This window comes from Tinamus guttatus, unplaced genomic scaffold (genome assembly GCF_059628265.1).
Source record: "Tinamus guttatus ecotype Peru unplaced genomic scaffold, ASM5962826v1 Tinamus_guttatus_pri_ptg000355l, whole genome shotgun sequence".
In the NCBI taxonomy this organism is placed as follows: Eukaryota; Metazoa; Chordata; class Aves; order Tinamiformes; family Tinamidae; genus Tinamus; species Tinamus guttatus.
The window spans coordinates 1,142,036-1,159,541 of record NW_028288889.1 but is presented as its reverse complement, the minus strand read 5'-3'; the positions used below and the strand labels follow the sequence as shown (position 1 = coordinate 1,159,541).

Sequence of the window (17,506 nt, the reverse complement as noted above, 5' to 3'; positions counted from 1 at the left end):
ACTAGCATCTTGCTTAGTACCTTCATTTTTATTCTAAAAAGGTCTTTTTTCATATTATCTCTTAAAGCATTTTGAATCAGTGGCAGTCTAAATAATGTCACACAGCAATCAATCCAGACATGTAGGTCGGAAGAGAGCAGAAAGCCCACAGCCATAGGGAAACATTGTTTTCTCTCCTCAGCTATTGATGTTTTCAACTTGTTACCTCACTAGAAGCTGGCATGTTGTCCAGCTTAGCTTCCAGTGTGCTGCTGTACAGCAAAAGAACTACATACTTTTAAAACATGGCATCCACTCTCTTGCCACCATGAAGAAATTATTTCTTCCTTGTCCGCTGCTACTATGGCAAATTTCTAGTTCCTCTTTGTACCTTGTCTTGCCAAGTGAGTTCTCCTAGGTCTTTATCCTTAACTATTCTGGCCACAACCTTTCTTGTCTGCCTGTTAAGATACTACCAAAAGGCAATGACAGACATCTGAGTTTTTACTGCAAGACAAAGGGCTCAGAGTTAAAAGAAGGCTCAAGGCCAGGTAAAATTCCTCCTGTTGAGACCCCCAGTCTGTATTTCAAGGTAGTATCATAAAGAAGCTAAAAATACCAAAACCCCACATCCAAACTAAAAAATAAAACAAAATAAAAACAAACAAAACTCCCAAACAGTCTGGCAATGTGGCCCTTCACAGCCACTAAGGGTTCTCTCCATTTGGGTATTCCTGGGGCTACAGTAACTCGGACAGAATCGCTGTTCGTTGCCACGTTGGCTCCTACGGCCTCCCAGGAGCTCTCCGTGTTCTCACTCCAGAGAAGGTGCCTAAATTACCCTTCATTTACCATGGGTAAGAGTGACCGTATGGGCACTCATACCCATATGAGCATATTTGATTAGCTACTGAACAGGAGATAACCAAATTTATTCCACTCAGCACCTTTCCTCATACTAACTTGTTGATGTAGCCAACAAGTTCAGCTCTACAGCTATTAAAACCTGCCACTAATCACACGTGGCTTTGAGAATGCAGTTATATGAGACTCTGCATTTAACAGCTGTCTCAGGTAATGAGCAGAACATCCCTTAATTATTTACAAAGAGAAATAAAATTAAGGCATCTATTTTATAATTCTGGGAACTGACATAACTCCATTTTTAACTGACACTTAAACAGTCTTTGATGATACAACTTTAGTTTTACAATTAACATACTTGTTTATGAAGAGTTGTGAAATTTAAATGCTACCTGAACTGAGGCTTACTGACCGGGGAAATAAACATTTCGGTTCCAGACTATTTAAGTCTGCTGGCAGAAAGACAGGTGAACTGCCCAAGTCATGTCTTTCCTTTAAAAAAGACTTGGCATTTTCGCAGTGAAACTTGTTTTTCATACTTAAAAATCCCAAGTTGTAAACAGCTTGCTCAGGTTGAAAAAAATCCTCGTACTTGGGCTGGACACCCTAAATAGTTCCAGTGAGAGTTGATATGAATACATATTCTTTGGAGAAAGAAGTTGAAAAATGGAAAAGAATTAGTAGCTAGTTCTGTTTTACAAGGTTATGAAAACTAAATCAGCATTAATACGGTCAACTTCTACTTTGGCAAAAGCAATTTATGATGGCCTTTTCCTATATTTAAGGATCTCAAGTGACACAAAACCTTAAAGATGCCATTATCTCACCCTCCCAACCTTAAAGGAAAATAAATATCAAGGTAGGTATAATTAACTTTGCTTGTATACATTAACCATAGGAGAGCAGAAAAGTTCATCTCTATTTCTGTACCAGAAAACATTCCGTTATTGTGAGGAGCACGCAGCTTTAGGTTAGGAAATTCAGCACATGCGACAGCAGGAGGTTTCTCAATCTGAAGTACTGTAATTATGTTAATTATATCTTGTTAAATTTCGACTAACAAAACCTGTACTAAAGAAACCTCATTTTTTCTACTTTATTTTTCATGTTTGATCTGACTTCTGCCTTTTTTAGATATTTTCTTTTTAAGAAATATAACCTGTCTGTCATCAGCTGTTTCTCTTGTGTTGTTTTCCACCCCCAGACCAGCTTTTCGATGCAGTATCCTTCACTGCTGAAGGATTCCAAGAACTGGGAAGTCTGTTTTCTTTTCTAAATCATATCCCTCCCCTCCTCTTCACCTAGAGAGGGTAAACTCCTAGGCAAAATGCATCATAAAAAAATAGCATTGAAGGGACTTATTTAATCTATCTTCCAACTCCAGGATCAACTTTCTAATTCTAGCAGAAGCCTGTTTTTTCCAACGTATCACCTTGGCTGTTGCATTTCAAGAAAAATGCAGCTCACCTCCAATAAAGATAAAGAAATGCTCATATATCTCCCCCTTTTTTCTTCCCCCCTACACAAGCCTTCTTTTTTCTAGAACTTGGACCTGTTTAGTCAAAAGAAGAGAAGGCTAAGAACTTCCCAATGCTAAATAAAGTCAAAGGAATACTTTACACATCTCAGACTATTTTCTTATTTATATACTCCAATATTGTGTCTACCTTTATTGCAAGAGTATCCCAAGACTGTTTCATATTTGGTTTGTGGTGTGCTATAAAATCCAAAGGCTTTTTTACAGGCACTGACACATAACCAATTTACTCCCTCTCTTGTATTCCTATAGCTGATATAGTTGGTAATTTCAATCTTACTTCTAATCTTGTTCTCAAACTTAGTGACAATTCTTTGCTGTTCTAATTTGCAAATTTAATAAACAGATTCTGTATTTTAGTAGACTGCTTATGAAAATATTGGTTACTACTAGATGCATACTTACAGAGCCCTACTCAATATATCCTAAGATAATTTTTTCCACGTATTTTTCCAAGTAGTCTGTATTTACCCTACAATAACCTGATCAAGACCCTTTCTTTAGTACCACACAAGGCCCGTTCTTCCAGAGAACTGTCAAAAGACTTTTTAAAACCTGCAGGTTCATGATAGCTATTTTCAATTAATTAGAAGTGGTTTGTTTTTTATTAAAAAAAAATACCCTAGTCAACAGAAGTCTTAACACTGATGCAAATGCAATAGAAAGAAACAAACCTGCTGGTCTGGCTTATTTTGTTCTAATGAGAACCAGAATAGGGCAGCATTCATCGTCTGCACAAAGGTTAACTAGCCTACCTATGCCAGCAAAAAATAAGTTAGAATAATTGTTTGGGCTAAACATCATCTTATCCCGCATTGGTTTAAGTTTTGCACTGTAATATAAAGAAAAGAAAAAGCAACACAAGTGCTAATACAATTTGCCACTCCGCATTCAGTTTTTTAAAGATAAGAAAGCAAAGGAAGGATCGTTGAGTTCAAGCTTTTTACACCCGCCCTCCCCGCAAGGGTTCACTAACCTGCATCTGAAATAGGACAAAATTTAAAGCACTTCTGCCCACCAGCTAAAGTTTAAAGAGTTGTCCTAAAGCAATAAACGAAAGCAAACTGGCCCTACATAAGGCAGCATATGGTCTGCAGTGCTACACAAGTGGTTTTCTGGCACTTTGGGCTTCCAACTGAAGTTCAATACATGAGCTACCATCTGGCTACCTATCTACCAAGGTGATGTAAATCTGAGGCATGGAGCAAGAGCTCTTACTGAAGGCTCCTGCCAGTGAATTTCTCTTGCATGCAACTAGGCAAGCAAACACAAGGAGGAGCAGTGACAAGCGGAGCTGCCAGTCCTCTGGCAGGAACCCTCCTAGCTCTCCGAGGAGGAACAAAAAACTGCATCCCAGTACCTAACTACACAGACCTCACTTTATTCCAAGACACACACAAGTGAAAAAGTAACCTCCTTTCACAGACTTAGATCTCTTGACCCCTTAACTTCGCAAACTAAAAAGGTATGCACCTTAATTGGATCTTTATGTTAAAATAGTGCATTTTAATTTTTTTTCACCATGCAAATTCTCTTTAATATGAGTTCATGATGCAGAGCCCAAACTTACTAACTTATTTAACCATTTGCTTTGTAAATCTTGCAGAAAGTACAAACAAGTGAATGACACGCAGAGCCAAAAAGCTTCAGGCAGAGGTCATCAGCTGTTTCTCCACTGCACACAAGCAACATTTATCTTGTTGCACACAAGTCTCTGCACAAAACAAGGGAATATACTGGTTAGCTGGAATTATTGTAAAGTAAGTTCACATAACTCTAGTGAGGAAGTTAAACATAGCAGTTGACAGTCAAATTGTAGGAAATATCAAGCAATGTTCCACAGGAATCTGTTCCTGGGTCTAGTACAATTAGTATTTTCACAGATAACTTGAACACTGGAACTGCGTGTCCTCCTCTTAATTGATCTGTGAATGATGCCAAGCCAGACAGAAGAGGAAGGTGCTGCAAGAAAATGCAATATTAGAGTTCAAAATGATTCAAGAGGAGATAATTTAGTAAAGAGAGCAAAAATCAACACTTCCATAGAAGTAATGGATGGCACAAATACAAGAAAACAACTTGCAACTGAGGGAGCCTGTAAAACAGAAACTGGCACTTCTGTATCACAAGTGAGTATAAATCTACACAAACAAGAATTTACTGCAACCTCAGTAGTATTTTTCCATTTCACATATCTCTGACGAAGCCAGTGGGACAATGTCCAATTTTGGCTGTATTTCTTTCCAAATGATTCACTTCTCTTGCACTTGGGACAGGAATACATGAATTGCAACCAGAAAATACGACCTAGATTACTGAAATGACTATATTCATTTAGTTTTTTTTTTAAAAAAAAAAAAGAAAAGAAAAAGAAAAAGAAAAAGAACGTATTTCAAATGTTTGAAGTGTTAAATCTCTGTTGTAGAGAGAAAAGAAATAAACTTGTTATTAATTGCTCCATTCCTAGCAGAAAAAAAACACCTCAAGTTGCCACTGAAATGATGCATGCTAGACAAATGTAACAAATTTAAATTTAGTGATGAGATGTCTGCTTTTTAGTGCCCTTTGCTCATCATTGTGCAACAGACACCTGCAGGGATCAACAGACTTGAATAGAATGTTACTTTCTTAATATCTAATCTATCTGAGATCTAAAGATCATGATGGAAAACATCATGTTTTCCATAACTTTCAAAGGCTTTCAAACACATCCTATATCTCTGAGACCAGAGTGGCTGCAGCATCTTCTACATAGGGATTAGTTCTCTTCCAGGTCAGATTTCAACAACACTTGGTTTTATCCTGATGCACAGATTCATGGTATGCCTTAGACACTACCTCTATTTAGGAATCCCAGTGACAAATCTCTCCTCTTCTAGAGATTAGTTTCCTCAGGGATTAAAATAGTTGAATTAAACCCGATTCATGACTTAAATCTCTAATATTTATTGGGCTGTCCTAGTGGATTTCCCATTTTAAACAAACTTCACAGTGTTTAGCGGCAAGGCTTTGTATTTCGAGACCAAACACAATTATATTTATACACACAAGCCAAATCAAAACAATCCTGTAAATTAGACTTAAGGTACATACTCTGTATTTGTTCAGCTTAGATTCAGACAAGAATGTATGAAATTACTTCATAAGCTCACTTGAAACAGCGTCAGCACAAATACATATTTGCATATATGTATATTTACTGAAAATACTTTAAAAAGTCTCAGTTTATTACAAAATATAGCACATGAACTGTTTTCTTTTAAGTTGGAACAGTAGGAAGGGCTTTTTTTTTTTTTTTTTTAAAAAAAAACGAAGCAATAAGACTTGACATTTTACATACAGACTTTTTAAAAATGGCAAAAAGTCTGGAAAACATTTAAGTCTTGTATTATAAACGACTGCTAGTAAAAATACGCAACTGTATCTTTCAAATACATTAAGAATTACCTGCAGCACCATTCAATTCGACCTTCCCCTTCACAAGTTTTTGCCCAGTGATTATCTGCCAGGTTCTTCATTGCCACAGCGTATTCGCTCAGAGTTTCCTCATCCTCACAGTGCTCACGCCAGATCTTATCAAAGTCTCCCACTAAACAAAACAACAACAAAAAAGGCACATTAAATACAAAGTCTCTAATTACGTCTATGGCAAGCCAACATCTTTAAACTAAACAAGTTTCATAATGCAGTAATCCTTTACTGGCATGCAACGAAACAAAACAAGGTTTCTTTTCACTAGTCAAACACAAAATTCTGGGTTTTAGGAAAGGAAGGGATTCTTGAGTATATTGGAAGTCAGTAATATTCCCATTATATGGTTTTGTTCAATGGTTCTATGAAATTAAAATTGTCTGGGAGGTTCCTTTTCAACTTTGTTTAATGCATGAGCATTAAACATAAACATTTTAGAAATTAAAGACTGAAAGGTCTTGCAGATCTCCAAGGACAAGTTAATCTTCATGCTTCTCATCTTGTTTAAAAAAAAAAAAAAAGTCTTGCAGACTAAATTCTGGCAGTTAAAAGTAAACACGATGTTTTTCTCTTTTGCCATTATATACCACTTCTGGCTTGCTTTATGTAACGCACCACTAAACAAAAACCTGATAAATGTTAATTTTGGCTAGCCACACAGCACAAAAATCCTTGTTATGCCTTTAAAAAAAAAAAGAACATTTCGACCCCAGAAAATAAAAATAGATCCTAACTAGCATGACATTCAGTAATCACTTTTATGCCTCTTAATCACAAATAAGTTTACACCTCTAACATAAATACACGTAAATGTGAAAAACAAGTGTCTACTGCTCTTGTACCCTAATGGCCAACACAGCCAAGAGGAAGTTTCTAGAGCCCAGCTCTCAGTTAAGATTTGGCTCAGACAACCAATGTACTTTTCACAATATGGTTCCAGAATTAGTAGACTTTAATTTAACAAAGAAATATTCAAAAAGTGGATCACGGATAAGCTGACAATAATGCCCGCCCGAGCCTGAAAGTAGCTCAAAGCAGCCATGGTGGCATGACAAAATACGATCTTTTTTTTTAAACTCAGTGCAAGTGTTTTGAAGAGCTTAGTTATTTATTGCCAATTAAATCAGCTTTCTTATATTGGCAACCTTTGCTTTTTATATGTGCAAACCTCCTGCCCCTGTCCTACAATAAGAGAAAGACTGAGTATGAGGGACCTGCACACTTAAAAGATTTAAGCCAACCAACCACGTCCTGCCTGTTCAAGTTTGATTCAGGGTGTTATGACAATCATCTCTTCTTCAAAAACAATCAGATAGCACACTTGTACAAGCAGCAACAAAATGAGTCATGTTTAAAGTTAGGTGTTTACACTGCCTTCTGTAAGAGGGCATTCAAGATGAGAAAAACAGAGAATGGACACAATACTATTTACTTTTTACACAAACCAGGGACGCCAAAGAAGAGGAAATGCAAAGAAGCAACTGTTTTGCTCGCTGCGCAACAAGTGCGCACAAGAAATCTCAGAATTTTTAGCTTGAACAAAATAAATACTGCATTTCAGGTATCCTTCACTATTTTCCACGGGACCCACATCAGAAGATGGGCGTGTTGCAGAAAGAGGTGCTAACAGAGTCACCCCGCAGAACACACCTCAGAAATGTGCAAGCCAGAGGCAGGCCCCCACAGCAATTTTGTTGGACCTTCATGGTTCATTTTTCTGATACAATGTAGACAGTTTCATGGTTTTCCTATCACAGTACTCTGAATTTTACTGCAAGCTCTAGACAAACTGTGAAATGCTTGAAGAGCATGGAGTTGCCAAAGGGTTGTTTGAAGAATACACAGGCTAATTGAAAGGAAGAAAGTAAACAAGTGAACACTTACTGAGGAAAAAGGTTACAAACTAAATTCCAAGTTTAATACTCTTCCTTTAGTTCATTCCTTTGTCTGGTCTATTCTTGGACAACTAGCTTTATTATTTTATTTCCAAATACCACTTTCCTAAAAGCTAAGCCAATAAAACAGATGGAAAAGGAAAAACATGCAAAGGTCAGATATTTTTAAAATTAACTTGCCAGTTGTTACTTCTTACAGCACTGAAGCCTCTTTCAAATCCTAACTGTGAAGAATTCCTATCTTGTAGGCACTCCTCTCCATCTGAGCACTACGAGGATATTCCCCTCATTCTGGCAGCCACAGGAGGGGCAAGAAAGCAGCCCATAGTGGAAGGGCCTCCAATTCAGATATACGGCAACGTGGAGCTGTATGTGGAGCACTCCAGGACTCAAACTCGGGCTTATGCCAGAACCGGCCAGGGCAGTAACAGTGCCTCAGCACGGAGCTGACAACGAAATAAAACTGAGCAATCGGAGCTATGAAAACAGAAAAGTCTATCACAAAGTAAATTGCCCATCCTATATCAAACCAGTTCCATGGGCAGTTCCATTTGACCCTGTCAATACAGCAGAGCTAGAAAGATGCAGCAAACATAGGGTAGATGCACACAGCTTGTGTGGCAAAAACAACTACATTGCTGCAAGAAAAGGAAATGAAATCGGGAAAAGGCCAGATGCCCACAGAATCATGAATGACACAGAAAAGGTAGATATGGAACAATTTTTCACTGTTCCACAAGAACGAGAGAACACTTAGGGAAAGCCTCAAAGCAAAGTAAAAGTTATTTTTCCAAAAAATGCACAATTGAGTTTAAAGTTCACACAGCTGGACAAATCACAGGAAAAAAAAAATCCACAAGGAACTTCACATAGAGATGTGAATTTAACTCAGGAGTTCCCAGAGCCCCCAAATCCCTGAAAGCTGCAAAGGCAGGCAAGCAGAGGGTGACCGTTCAGCAGCTTCTATTCTTGTCCCCGCCGGTGCTTTCAACAGTGGGTTTTGATGTGACTTTTTTTTTTTTTTTTTAATTAAGTTCTGTGTATTTCCAAGGCACACAAAGGCATTTTACCCAGATTCACAGGAACTTTAATTCCAGACAAATCTGCAAACCTTATGCATTTGTGATACAGTCTCCAGAACCCTTTTTTGTTATAATCAAACTACAGAGTCACACTCCAATACTGTCAGGGTTGAAAATTCAAATAATGCCTGTTGATAAATTTTGAAGTAGTGGCTGCAATAGGTACTCTGGTATCTGATTTCAAAATGATGCCTGGAACAACCCAGAACACAGAGGAGCCAAGTGTTTAATTTTCATGCAAAACATTATAGTCTATATGCATGTGCAAATACGGCATCAAGTGCAGCTCAGTTAAACAGGTATTCTGAAGCATCACTTGTGTAACCAAAAGCACAGCAAAATATGCAGGAAGTCTTTGCAGGGGAAAAAAAAAAAAAAAGGTTACTAACAAACTAAGTATCATTTTCTGTTAAGCAATCAACAAGATTATAAATTAAATCAGGGTTTGTGGTAGGCTAATCTAAAGGAACAAAAACTGTCTAACACTTTGGATCCTATCTCAAAGATTCCCTAAGTTAATATTTGCTTTTGTGTGTTAAACTTTTGATCTCAAATATTCATGACCATACCACAACATAAAGCTCAAGGCTCCTTGACATCCTTCCGATGAACTTGGGAGATCTTGTATGAGATTTAAAACATGTTGGACATTCATTCTTCAAACGGCATGTTATATATCTCAGATCTCCATAGAAGAACCAGTTACGCCAACATCCTGCTGAAAAAATCTGTTTTGCAAGAGCTGCTCATAACAGGAGTTTCCCACACCTACAGAGTTGCTACAGTGACATTATTTTAAAACTATTTGCTCTCCTCTCTATGCATAATTGCCCCCAAAAGCCCCCCAAAATCACCTACTCATCAATTTGAAATTAACCATTCCTTTAAAAAGTGTCAAAAATCTCTCCTTTAAAAATAAAACCAAAAAACCCTATCTCTTTCTAGTAATTCTGTCAGTCACTGAAAATATGGTAGGAACTTTAAAGTATAACCTTTGCTAATACAATTAAAAAAGAAAAAATCCAATTCTGTTCACCTAGAACAGAGTAATCCTTGAAAAAAACTTCCCTCCATGTGAATACAGCCGACAGAAAAGCCAATCGCTCCTCCAAACTCAACCACAGAGTCACTGGCAGTTACAGAAGCCTGAAACAACAGCTCTGTCATGGATAAGTTATTTCTAAATGACTCCTGCCACAACCCAGCTTTAATTGTGGGCAGCAGCAATACAGAAATAATGCTAGCTGTAAGTTTCAAAAACTGAAAGCATTTGTTAATATACAGGGAAGAATTGTTCAGACCTAAGGGAAGCCCCCTCGATCCTCCTTCACGTGGAAGATGTCACAGCAGAGGACCAGGCGTCATCTCTCCTGCGGCTTTAACTCCTCTCTCCAGGCAGGCTGCTTTTTGAACAAACTTCAGTTTCCACTCGGGATTTCACCTGCCATCTATTTACTTTCAAAAGACATTTCTTAAAGGAGTGTTAAATGAGATATTCGTTTAAGGTGTGCTTATCAAGTAAATCGAAAAATACTGAACCTAACTAGGATTTCTGAAAGTACAAATTCTGCCAAGTTCAGTTTTTAAACAAAGCACAACCCTCTGCACATAAAAAGCAGCAGATCCCAGTTTTACTGAAGAGATTATTTCTCATTTTTGACTGTGATAAAAGCCTAAACCATCGATTTGAGCAATTCTGTGTTTTACTAAGTGATACAGCAGTTAAGTCATATGGAGTCAAGCACTGTCAGCACCCAAGAGACAAGAGTAATTGCCGTTTTCCTTAATTCCTCACGTGCTCTTCAGGAAAACAGTGTAGTCATCTTTGACAATCTCAAAAACAAGTGCAAGATACTTTGTACATCATCAAACAAGAACTTGCAACCCAAAATTCAATCAACACTGTGCACTTAACCTTCAGGTAATTAGCACTGCATTAAAAAAGGAGAAAAAAAAAGGGATCTAGAACAGTCAATAGGGCAATGACATTATTCCCTTTCGGAAAATACTTAAAAAAAAAAAATTTAAATAAGGGTTCGAAGTCATTGCTATCTACTTGCTACTATAAATTGGCGGAACTGGCACTATAAAAATCAAACTAAATCCCCTCTGCAACTGCTGCTATTTCACAGCATACATCATGCCTGCGTACACCTTGTCAGCTACCATGAAAGCAAAAAAATAAACACCAAAAAGGGTTATTATACTGACTATCAATAAAAGACAGAAACATCAGTGACATATGCATGGTTGTACAGAAGCATTAATAAAGATACTCTTTGAATTGCTTAGTGTAAAAACAAAATATATCCCTCCAATCCACAAGTGTCTACGACAAGGCCAGATAATTTCAGGTGACAGGCAGCCAGCTATAGCAAGGTCTGCTCAGATGTTTGGGCTTTCTTTTTTGTTGTTGATAGTAAGGCATTGTGGAATAATAATAATTATAACAAAAAAATCTTGTTTTTATCCTCTTAAGACTGCCTCTTTCTTATTCTCTGGAAAACGAGTATTAGTTTGCACACCTTGCTGAACTGCAGAAAATGGGAAAAGAAACACTACATTGTCCACTAGGGCAAGGCTGAAATCAAACTCCTATAAATACTCCATATGACGAAGTTTCATCATCTAACCATGACTCCTCAGTTCAAACTTAGATATGATACTAGATGCCTGGATGCTACAGTAGTGATTAACAAAGAGAATTAAATGAGGAGTACTAGCTAATACTAACCTATTTACAATTTTTAGTACATATAAGATAAACCTGCAACTTACTGGACATTTGTCTCAGTAATACAGCATCTGCAGCATTTCCTGTGAGATGTGTTACGGTATTTTTGGCTTCACTGCTGCCTAATTTTATACAGCCAGATACAGAACATTTAAGCGCAAAGTCCAAACAATCAAAGCTAGTATTTTCTCTCTTCTCTGTGTAGCATTTTGCTTTGCATTTCTTACAATTTATCTGAACTACTTAACAACATCTAAAAAGGATGACTAAGTGCACAGAAAAATAAAAGCATAAGAACCTCCCATATATCAAATGTTCCTTCCTTCCACTCTAATAGAAAGGATTCATTTAGCAAAATGCAGATTTCTACATTTGACCTTCCCATTTGTTTATTTTGTTCTTTTTATTTGTTTACACTAAACAGAAGCTTCCAGAATATAATTCATCTCTTATTTAAAGTGTCCATTAGGACTTAGCCTGTACCGTCCTAATGAAGAACCCATTTTTCTCCACTCTCCTGGAGGTCTCATTAAAACTCTGTTTTAATGTTACACAAACTTGGGGAGCCTTGTTGTAATAGTTTAAGCAATTACTGCCCCCAGGTGTTGAATCTACTCCATGAGAAACTATTGCCCCTCTCCCCCAAACCTGACTCCGCTGCAGTGACTACATGCTGCACCTTAACCTCTCCAATGCGGAGGTAAAAATGTTAACATAAACCACTGATTTTGTTGAATTTGTTCACAGTAATAAAAACTGAAGCAGCTAGGCCCAAGCAGAAATTTCATTCTGCTAACCCTGAAACAGGAACACTATTTTCCCAGCAATGCAATAACGGAGCCGGGAAGGAGGCTGCACGCAGTTGTCTGCACCCCAGCCAGCATGCAGCACGGCTGCTTGTCTTGTCAAGGCAAGGGCTACCCAACGGCACAAGGATTTCATTTGTTGAACTTCATTAGTCAAAAATACCATGTTTTTAATGAGTTTCACTCCAGAGATGCTCTAACTGTAAGGACTGTCATATTTTAATGTCTATATCAAAAATAGTAATGATTTTAATTTTTAAATTAAATCAAATTCAATTTTTGTTGCTTGAAAATGTAGCTGTTGGTATTTGGAAATGCTCCTCCTTTTCTAGAAATTAATACACATGGGAGAAGACAAATGAGGATGATTGTTATTGGCTTTACTGTACAAACAAATTCAAGTTCTCAGTAAAAAGGAGTGACAGCTGTTAAAATACCACGTAGAGCTCAGTAAAAAAGTTTTCCTGTCCTGTAAAAACTGTCAGTATTTCAAAATGCTTCCTGATGTGAAACAGGAAAAACTTAAGCTCTTTCAAGGTTTTTCATGAAAAACATGAGAGAGAGGAAGAGACTACAGAGCAATGGACTTCATCACAATGACTCTCCCATGAATTTCTTCACTGCCTACCTATTCAGGCTGATCTCAAAAGTCTTCAGCTTTTCTGGATTTGAAACAAACAAACAGAAAAAACACACTATTGATAAAGTTACAAACCAATTCTTCAACTCCTTAAAGGAAAGATTGGTTAAAAATTCAAACTACCACCTAAAATGTTTCTGTGACACAGTAAATAATAATAGTAAACATTACAATATAAAAAAAATTGTTTATAAACTAATTCAGTTATCTCCAAGCAATCCTAAGACTTAACCTGGTATAAGGAAGAAGAAACAAAACTCTTTAGCAAACACAGAGTAAAATGTTTCACAAAATATCTCTACAGGTTCCATAAGGGAAGATTTCCTACTTGTACTCAATACCAAGTTTCCATGGGGAAATGGAGGGTGTTGTAAATCATCTTCCCTAGGACTCCATATATAAAACCCTGTATAACTAAGGGTCACATTGTGCAGAAACATTTCCTTGATCAATATGCGCCTGCATCATCAGGAGAGTAATAAATCACTCCGAGAAAAAATAAAATGCTATCCCAGTATTAAAGAGGTACTGCTTATACTGCAATAAAAAACAACCCTACCTGGCTAATGTGAACAACAGAAACAAAAGAACTCTCACCTTGCGCGTGCTCAGTGGATCTGGTGCTCAGTGGATCTGGTTTAGCTCCCTATAAACCACTAAATCTGCTTTATCACTAAGGTTGTCTGCAAGCCAAGCTGGATGCAACACTCATGTACTGCAGCCAATATAACACACTCCAAAAGAAGCAACGCAGAAAACCCTAGTAATTTGGGGGTCACCTATTATGACAGGTGGCAAAAAAACAAAAGCAAGAGACTTTTTTTTTTTTTTTCTCCTCACTGCCATGCTGTAAGACACTAGTATGAGAAGGCCAAAATCAGATTTCAGGAAACACCTCTTTTTGGTACATTCTAAATGCTTCTGTCAAGTATTCAAAACCCTGATGTTGTTTTTAAGTGAATAACTAACTATGCATTTAAGAACTGTTGGTTCAGCATTTGGATTTTACCCTGCCATCTAAGGTAATTAAGATTAAGCTAATCCATTTAGATGGGGAACACAAGTAAAACCTCAGAAAAACATTAGTTTTAAGCCAACGACATACACTCCTAAGTGAAAACTTTAGATCTTATTGTTGAGACAATATTTGCAGACTATCCTGCATAATGTCATGTATTTTTAGGAACTACTACACAGTCTTGTCTTGTCTCTGTCACTGGTTTAAGGAAGTCTGAAACAACATGTTAATGATTAGCTGACTTAGATGTATTCACTCACTGGGGACAAGGCCCAAACATCTTTAATTATTAGAAAACCCTCCAAAATTTTCTTTAAAAAAATGTTTTGATACTTCCCTAATTAAAAAAAAATAAAATAAAAAAATTGCTCTTGCACTTTGACAGATACTTGGGACTTTTCCAGAGATGTGTTAGCTTGCAGTTTTGAAACATCAAGTCGTCACTTTTCTACTTACTCATTTTCAAAAAAAGGGGAACCATTGTGGGTATAAAACTAAATAATGTCAGTAATAAAGAAGCCAAGGAACACACAGACTTGCCTTTTATGTTTGTCCATTAAAGTATGGGCCTTGCTAACATCAGCAAAATAATTCTTACAGAAATCAGCTTATACAAAAAAACAAGCCTCTGTAACTTCTGTGACAAATATTTCAGTGTCTTAAGAACAAATCCATTTCCCATCAACACTTGTAACAAAGCTCAGCAACTTAAGGCATTAGAGTACCAAGCGAATTCTTTGACTGATCCTCCCTATGCGACATCACCGTAGAGTCTTCAGAATGATACTCAACATGTTCTTCCTCTACCAAAAAAACTAATGTGTAACTCTACCTATAGACAAAGCACCGCTGAAGCCCACGCAATAGCAATTCTAGCGCTATTTACTTATTCTGATGAAATGAAAGGTAACTTCATAGGACAAGCCTCAATACATGTGAGAAGAGGCAGAGCAAAAAAAAAAAAAAAAAAACAAAATAGTCAAACAAATGAAAACCCAAACAGGTCAAAAGTCAAGTTAAGTTCAGGGGGCAATAAAAATTGCTTTGTTATTTCTTCATATAAGACTAAGTGAACTGCACGGAGGAGTTAAGAAGCTTCCCCCATGAAATTAGCTGCCTTTTTTTTTAAAAGCAAAAAGCAAACAAAGATACAAAAAACACAGTCTTTTGTGCTTTCATAACCAGGTGATAGTTTAAATCATACTGGGAAACTATAGATGATTTGTTGGCTGTTTTTTACGCTCTTTAACTTTGATTTTGTCCAGATAAAATACTACTCAGTGCATTTGAATATTAAAACAAAGACCCTTAAACCATAGAGCCCTTTTGAGGTTGAACACTTCTCAGTATTACAATTTTGGAATAACATAAGGCACTTGGCAAGACGACTCAAGCCTATATGCTTTTGGAAGCCTAAGGATGACTCAAGCCTATATGCCTTTGGAAGCATAACGAAACATGGGGGGAAAGATCTAGAATTTTATTCTAAAAATAGGATAAATAGAATTCTAAAGTTGAAATAATCTAAAATATTGATATAAAGCACTGACCCACTAGCACATTCTGCACGTTGCCTGCCACCCAGATCTTCCCTTGCTACCCGGATATAACGTGACCAGCAGCTTTGCTAACTTTCTCCATTAAAGTACAGCACAATGTTGCTAGTCTGAAGGTACTAGCAAAGGTGCTCTCAAGTTTTCACTAAGGCACAATTCATTGGACATACAGAGTAAAATAGGGAACAGTTTGTTCTTCCTTTAACTGACTGCGCTGAACTGAAGGTGAAACCCAAGTCGCCCCTGCGTATTGACCCGTTCGTTCCTGTGTGAAAAGCCGCACCGAGGCTCTCATGCAACCTTGGCTGTCACCTACCCCTCCCCCCAAACAGAAAACAAGGGCTGCTGCACAGATCGCCAACGTCTGCCGAGTTTGACAGCGCAGGGCTGCCCCGTTGAGCACAGGGACGGGCTCGCACAGCGGCGGTGGGAGCTGCCGGGCTTCGCTGCAGGTGTGCCAATGCCGGGATGCTCCGCGCTGCTTCGCCCGGGGGCGAGGAGCGCACGGGACACCCCCTGCCGCCTGATGCGTTCGCGGGGACCAACCTGCAGCCTCTCCGGCCCGACGGCCACCGAAGACCCTGTGAGCTGGGCCCAGGGAGAAGCCCCGCGCCGCCCCCCGAGAGCGGCCCCCGTCTGCTCGGGTCCGCAGCCCGGGAGCCGCCGCAGCGCGACGAGAGGCGGGTGCCGCCGCCAACGGCCCCACCGTCAACGGCCGCCGCCAACGGCCGCCGTCGCTCAGCGCCGCCCCGAGCGAGCGGCGGCTCTGCGGCCCCGACACACCCCCCTGGCCGCCGTTACCTTCCCGGTACTTCCTGCGCAGCCGCCGGTGGACGCTCTTCACCACCCCCGAGAGCTTCTCCTGCTCCAGCTTCCGCTCCTGCTCCGGGGCCGGCGGGGCGGGGGCGGCGGCGGCGGGCCGGGAGCGGGGCCGGTGCCGGGGCAGAGCGTCCATGGCGCCTCCGCCGCGCGCAGCGCAGCGCCCCGCAGCCCGCCCCGCCCCCTGTGGGGCGGGAGGGGCGGTGCTCCGCGCGTGCGCACTGCCCGCCCGCTGCTGCCCCGCCGCCGCGCGCGGCATGCCGGGAAGTGTAGTCCCGCCGCCGCCATGGCCCTGCTGCGCGGGGAGGCGCGGAGCTCCCCGCACCCCCCGCTCTGCTCTTATCTTTTCAAATAAAAGTTAGCGGTGATGTTGCCCTCTCTTTTCAAGGTTCTAATTATCACCTGATATTTTAGAAATATGTCAACAAGCAAAACAGTGCAACCCTATTAGACAGACTGCTGTTGCACACCCAGAAATTCACACTCATTCATTAGCTCATATTAAAAAGTAGGGAATGCAGAAATATAAAATATTAAATACATGTGGTAGCAGTGTTTTCCAGAGCAAAGTAGACCAAGATATAAACTATATAATTCATCCTTTAAAATGTAAATTAAAAGTTGAGTTTCAACATGCAGGTGAACTTTGTTTATGAAATGTCAAGCCTTTTTTTTTTTTTTTCCCTAGGAATAAAAAGTGGAAGAACTCTTGGAAAAGAGGTTTTATGCTTTCAAGATGCTCCCCGCACTTTCTCAGTCACAGTGGAGAGATTCTCTAAATTCCCTATTGAACAGTTGGTGAAAGTTAGGGTCTAAAAATGGAATCCGGATGCAAAAATGCCACGGAGAAACTTTCATAAAACCAGTTTTCTCTGGTTGGGATACCAGAGAGCAAACGACCAAGTTAAGCAGGACTGGTTCTGTCAGTCCTGGAGCCAATGGCCCAGTACTGTAAAAACATCTGGGCTCCATACGTTTTTTGAACACCACACAGGGAGAGTCAAAGGCTAAGTGAGGATGGATACAGGATTGTGACTGTCCCTGAGGCTTGACAGGAGGACTAGCTGGTGGCAGGTAGGTGATAAGACCTGGAATCCCATTGGGA

General features: G+C 39.3%; 1 protein-coding gene across 1 annotated transcript in view; it reads right to left on the bottom strand.

Moving 5' to 3' along the window:
* SAMTOR (S-adenosylmethionine sensor upstream of mTORC1) overlaps positions 1-16,564 on the bottom strand; it is a 30,110-nt gene extending 13,546 nt beyond the window's left edge. Inside the window, exons 1-2 of the mRNA XM_088529902.1 lie at positions 16,384-16,564; positions 5,828-5,969 (exon numbers count right to left, since the gene is read on the bottom strand). Of these exons, the coding sequence (XP_088386028.1) occupies positions 5,828-5,969; positions 16,384-16,537 (296 nt within the window). The 5' untranslated portion in view covers positions 16,538-16,564. The remainder of the gene's footprint in view (positions 1-5,827; positions 5,970-16,383) is intronic.
* Between the last annotated feature and the right edge of the window lie 942 nt (positions 16,565-17,506).